This window comes from Phocoena phocoena, chromosome 9, assembly GCF_963924675.1.
Source record: "Phocoena phocoena chromosome 9, mPhoPho1.1, whole genome shotgun sequence".
NCBI lineage: Eukaryota > Metazoa > Chordata > Mammalia > Artiodactyla > Phocoenidae > Phocoena > Phocoena phocoena.
The window spans coordinates 104,690,725-104,696,811 of NC_089227.1; the positions used below are offsets into that span (position 1 = coordinate 104,690,725).

At 65.4% G+C, this 6,087-nt stretch overlaps 1 protein-coding gene across 1 annotated transcript; it reads right to left on the minus strand.

The window, feature by feature from the left end:
- Positions 1-274: 274 nt before the first annotated feature.
- On the minus strand, positions 275-4,951 carry MNX1 (motor neuron and pancreas homeobox 1). The gene is made up of 3 exons (XM_065884300.1): positions 4,249-4,951; positions 1,225-1,385; positions 275-637 (listed from the first exon to the last, which is right to left on the minus strand). The coding sequence occupies exons 1-3, from the start codon at positions 4,949-4,951 to the stop codon at positions 275-277; spliced, it is 1,227 nt and encodes a 408-aa protein (XP_065740372.1).
- Positions 4,952-6,087: the final 1,136 nt, after the last annotated feature.

A 6,087-nucleotide genomic window follows, 5' to 3' on the forward strand; every position in this document is an offset into this window, starting at 1 on the left:
ACCGGGAGCCTCCCCTGATGAGCGCTCAGTTCTTCTCGGAAACACCTCCCCCCAGCGCAAACCAAATTAAACGAAAAAGAACCAGAGATCAAGTTTGAACCTGCTGGGCCTCCCTCTTTCCGTCCCTTGAAGAGCAGACGGCTGCTGGGGCCCACAAGGGCAGCAGCCCCCAGGGCCGGGCCGCCTCCGCTCGCGGGCCTGGGGGGCGGCCCTGGGGGGCATGGGAGGGGTCGCAGCATCCAGGCCGGACCGCCACCCACCGGCCGCGGGGCTCCTACTGGGGCGGGGGCTGGTGGCCGGGCCCGCCGGACCGCGGGGCAGGCGAGTCGGCCCCGGAGGAGCAGTCAGAGGAGGCGGCGTGCGTGCTAGCGCCGTTGCTGTAGGGGAAATGATCCTCGTCGTCGTCGTCGTCCTCCTCCTCGGGGTCACTGTCCCTCAAGTCCCGCAGGCGGCGTCCGCTGCCCTTGTCCCCGGGCGCCGGCGGCCCCAGCAGCTCCTCGTCGCCCTGGTCCCCGGCGCCGCCGCCTTTGCCCGCGCCCGCGCCGCCCTTCTGCTTCTCGGCCTCCTGCGCTGCCTGCTCTTTGGCCTTTTTGCTGCGCTTCCACTTCATCCGCCGGTTCTGGAACCAGATCTTCACCTGCGGGCACAAGCGGCGTGAGAAACCTGCCACCTCCGTCCCCGCCGAGTCCCCGGGCTCCTGCACCCGCACCCGCCGTGCGCGCGCCTCCATCACCAGGCCCGGGCGTGGGGCTCCCATTGGAGGACTCGGAAGCTCCAGGGGGACGGCGCTCCCCACCCTGCGCGTCCGCAAAACCCAAAGACCTGCTGGGGGCTCTGAGGAAGCTCAGACGAAGACCCCTACCTCCCACCCCGGCACCGAGGTGTGCGAAGGGCCAGGGCTGCTGGGGTACCTGTCTGTAAATCTCAAGATGTTCCCTCCTCTCTTTCTGGAGTGAAATCTCTCTCATGTGGCCTGGGGACCACCTGCTTCAGAATGGGGGGGTGTGCAAATTCCTGGGCCCAACAGAACCAGCTGAATCAGACCTCTGGGTGTCAGTATAGGAACCCTGGGGGCAGATGGGAACTCTGGCTGGGATGTTAATCCACACCCTAAAGGTCAAATGGGCACAGCTCCAGGTGCCCAGGAAGGCCGAGGATCAAGAGAGCAGAGGCAGCAGTGGCCCTGGGAGGCCAGAACGCGCTGAGGGCGGCGCAGCGGCGCACCTGGGTCTCGGTGAGCATCAGGGAGGTGGCCACCTCGAAGCGCTTGGGCCGCGACAGGTACTTGTTCAGCTTGAACTGATGCTCCAGCTCGAGCAGCTGCTGGCTGGTGAAGGCGGTGCGTGGCCGGCGGCACTTCCCCAGGAGGCTGGACTGCGCCTGGGCTGGGGTGGGAGAGGCTCGTGAGCCCAGGTCAGTCCACGGCCCGCTGCTCGCCGGCCCTGCAGGGTCACTGCTCTTTCTTTAGTGTCAGCGCCCCCTCCCCAAGGAAGCCCTGGAGCCCAGGACCCCTCGGCCAGGTGGGTCCAGATGGTTTGGGTTTAGAGGGACCAAGTCTTTTCATCCCAGGCGGGGCCTGGGTGTCCTGATTAAAGAGAGCCTATCACCCAGGCACGTCCTCTCCACCTGGGTGGGTGTTGGTAGAAAGCAGGTGGACAGAAAGGCAAGTAGCAGAGGCCCAGGGACCCCCTCCTCCCCACTCCTCCCGGCGCCTTCCCCAACTCAGGCCCAATCCACACAGGCCACCGGAATCACTTCCTACTTCTTCCTGCCCAGCGAAGAAGTGGTGCAGGATTCCCACCACCACCTCCTGAGGTACAAAAGGAATAGGAGAAAAGGGGAAAAGCTGAGGAGGGAAGGAAGGAAGGAAGGGAAGAAAAGGACCAAATTCTGGTCCTAAATATGTGTATTCATCAGAGACTCTCCCGCATGTAAAGTGTTTTATTGACAACGCCTGCCCAGGGTCCAGAGGGGCAGAGCCTTGGGAGATTGGAAGCCTTTCAGGACAATTCTCATTACGCAAATTAAAGGCCTAGGCACAGGGGGATCCGGCTTTCTACGTGTTCAAGGAGGTCTCTTGGCTTTATTTACATAATTTCACACGGTTACATCACAGAGAATTTTATGACCTCAAAGCGAGACTTCCCTTGATTTCCCAGGAGCCTGACAAGTGTTAGACAATAAAAGAAAGGAAAGGAAAGAAAAGAGGCCAGCCCCGGGCAGGCCGAGCTCAGGCTCCCATGGGATGGGCAATTTGCTTTATGGGAAGGCCCACGCCCCCCGCTTTAGTTAAACAAGGCCCCGAATTCCCAACTTGACAATACATTAGAACTTTAATTAAAACACTGGCTCTGAAGGGACCATTTAGGAAATGCCATCTGATGGCTGAGACACCAATTAAAGGAAACCAAACAGGTTTCCAGCGACCAGAGGAGCCCATTCTGGCATGGTCACCTGTCTGTTACTGCCCTTCAGGATTTGGTGTTCAGATTCTTTTTCTGAACTTAAAGCTGGCTGGGTTTTAATTAGCTCACTCTGGGTCGAGATTAGGAATAAGAGATGGACTAAGTGTGTTGGCAAAGGGATGTGGCTTTAGTCGGTTTTCTGGGCAATCCTGGGCTCCACGCAGGCCGGGGAAAACAGCCGGGTGGCCAGGGAACCCAGAGCCCAGGGGAGGCCTGTGTGGAGATCATCGCTGCCTGCCCCCACCCCCCATCGGTGGGAGACTAAGCCTGCCAGGCTCTGAGAGATGCTGGTCACAATAAAAGATGCGTGGGGTGGCATTCCATCAGAAGGGCTTTGCTGGGCTCTGAGGCCAGGCCTGGAAGGGTGCCTTGGGTTTGGCTGACCCCAGATCAGGAGCTCAGATATGCCTAAAGCCACAGAAGTGAGAGCAAGCTTGCCCTCTTCTTTGCCTGGGGTCGGGAGGGGTGACTCCAACGGAAGGGATGGGTGGCCATTAGGGCCTTCTGGGAGCTGAGCCGGGAGCAGCCTGGGGCGGCCGCGGGCAGACAGCGCACATGCTGGGATTTTCTCACCCGGCTGTGACTTCTCCAGCCTCCTGGGATCCTGGCTTTTCTCTGTTTAGTCACGACCGTAGCTTCTAGCAGAGGAATCTGAATTCTGGCAAGTGTTTATTTCTGTTTTCTTTTTTGCTTTTTTTCCCTTCCCGTGCCTGCGTCTCCCCAGTCTAAACAAATCCATTCAGACGGAAACAATCGGGTCTCTTTGTTTGAGTGTTTGGCGGCTGAAATCGTTAAGCCTCAAGCATCTTCCTCTGAGCGGTGCCCGGATGGAGCGAGCGGACCTGAGATCCAGAATCTTTGGAGCTCCACTCCCGCGCGCCCGCCCGCCCGCGCGCGCCAGGAAAGCCCGAGAGAGAGAGGTTCAGGCCTCGGCCAGGTGTCCCGCCTGGGTGGCGAGCACGCCGCCCACAGCTGGGCGGCTCTCGGGTTGGAGATGGCCAGCCCTCCCGCGCTGCGGTCTTGGGGAGGGGTGCGCGCTGTGCTAGGCGCCCTGAATTCGGAGGCCGGCACCTGCTGCTTAGAGCCCCTGAAGGAGGGCGCATCTCTCGGCCTTCCGGAGCGTGCCATCTCTCTGTTCAAGTCAGGCCACCCGCCTCCTGGGCATCGCACCCCGGACCCAGCGCCCTTCCAGAGGCGGGCAGAGCCCCGCAAAGGGCCAGGAGGTCGCCCGGGGCCCCTGCCTTACGTCCCTGGGCCTCTTGAAGCTCATTTCTCCTTCGCTAACTCTGGGAGCGCTCCCTCTCCTGGGAGGGACCGGGGGTCTCTCCAGAACCCAGAATGCGGGACCGAAGTCACGTCCGTTTCCCTGAGGATAAACCCCTGGTTTCGGTGGCCCCCGATTCCCAGGCACACCTGACTCCAGGGCGCTCCTCGGCTCGCCTTCCCCCACCACTTCCTTCTCCTCTAGCCTGCCGGTTAATCATTAGGTTTTAGTCTCACACCTCCAGCTGCCCCTTCCCATTAAGAGAGGAAGCTAAGCAAGGTCCGCGCGTGGGCATTTTAATCATTCGCTAACACTCCCACATCGCGCAGTCCGCGCGAGTCCTCCGAGGCCCCGGGCAGAGCCGAGGCGGCCTCGCGGCGCTCCCACAGCTCGCTCGGAGCAGAGAACCAGCAGAAGGAGGTGCCAGGTGGAGGAGGACGCACGAGAGAACCTTCTGCCGGCGCTCCCCTCCCCCGTTTCCTCCTCCCTCCGCAGGCTCGGGGGCTGCGCAGTACTCACAGTTAAAGTCCGGCATCTTGGGCAGGATCATGCCCGCGGTGGACGCCCGCAGCCACTGGTCCAACTGAAAGGTGCCGGCGCCCAGCTTGATGGGGTCGGCGGGGTGCGCGGGGTGCGCGCCTTGCACCTGCGGGTACGAGTAGGAGAGCGCCGGGTGCTGCCCGGCCAGCGCGGCCGCCGCCGCCGCCGCCGAGTAGCCGTAGACCGGGTGGCCGTAGAGCGCCGCCTGCGCCGGGAGGCCCGCGCCGCCCTGCGCGCCCCCCGGGTGCAGCCCCAGCGCCAGGCCTCCCGCGGCGGCGGCGGCGGCGGCAGCGGCGGCGGCGGCGGCGGCGGCGGCGGCGCCGGGGTGCGCGTGGTGGTGGGGCCCCCCGGGCCCGCCTCCGCCTCCGCCCGCCCCGCCGCCCGCGCCGCCGGCGCCCAGGAAGCCCGGTTTGGGCAGCAGCGCGCAGTGCGCGGCCAGCAGGCGCGGTGGCGACGGGCTCTCGGCGCGCAGGCGGTCGGCGGGCGCCGCGGGCGGCTCCGAGGACGCGGGGCTGCAGCCGCCGCTCGCCCCGCCGCCGCCGCCGCCGCCGCCGCCCCCGGGGCCAGCTGCGGCGGCCGCGAGCGACGTGACCAGGGCCAGCGGCGCGGTCTGCGCCGAGGCCGCTCGCGGGGGGTCCACGGCCAGCAGCGCGTCGATGCGGAAATTTTTGGATTTTTCCATCGGCTCGTTAGGGGTTGGCGATCAGCGCGGGGAGGTGCGTGACGCGGCCGCGTGCCGGCCCGCGGAGTCTTTCCGTGGCGGCGGCCAGCCCCGGGGCTCGGTATTGTTATGATTATTTGCCAGTAATCAAAGTCGCCGCCGGAAACTCAGCCGAGGGCGACCATGGTCCGGGCGCCTCCTCCGTGCGGGCCCCGCCCCGGGCCGCGTTCACTCGCTCTCGCACAAACTCACACGCGAGTGCTCGGCGCGCCGGGGCCGAGAGCCCGGCTCAGCGCTGCAGCCCGCAGGCGACCGCGCCGAGGCCGCTGGCGCCGGGCTGGGGACCCGCGCCCCTCCGCGCACTTGAAGCGCAGCGCGGCCGCCGATTGGCGCGCTCGGCGGGGGCTTGGGGAGGGGCTCAGGCCCCGCCATTGGCCGAGTGGCGCACCTGTCACCGTCCCGGTCGCCCGCCGCCCCGCCCCTGCGCCGCGGGGTCCTAAACAGCCCAGGGTGCCGAACCGCGAAGGCGGGGCGGGACCGAGACAAGGGTTGGAAGACTCGGAGGCGCAACCTGGGGTGCCTGCTCGCCCTCCTGCGGCCGCTGAGCGGGCGGCGGGGGCTGGCAACCCCCGGGGTCCGTGTGGGCCCCCCGGCCGGAGTCCAGCTCGCGACACACGCTGTCCGGGTCTGAGTTCGTGTCACCTAGAGCCAGCAGCGTGCGTCCTCTCCCTCCTCCTCGCCGGCGCTTGAGTGTGTCCACTTCTGCAAGGAGAGCCCACGCTGCTTCCAGGTCGAGCCGCTCTGCTCAGTGCAGACAGCCCTGCGCCCGAGGGGTTTGTGTCCCTGTCGCCAGCCCCCTCACCTTTCCGGGGAAGTTCTGTGCGTTGCAGGTGTTGTTTGTGGGCGAGTGAGGCATACGTGTACCCGAGCGCGAGCTTGCCTTCCACAAGCCCGCGCCTTCAGTCCTCCCGGTCAAGGTGAGAGTTTGGTGCGAGCGGCCTGCAGGACCCAGGTCGGCTTGGAGACGTCGTCCACCCGCCATGGAGCAGGACCTCGATTACAGAGCTCTTCCCCTGCCGAGGGACACCGGCCCGTGGGCAGGCAGGAGACTGCACCCATCTGGGCCCTGGGAAGCCCAGCCGGGCGGGAGTCAGCCG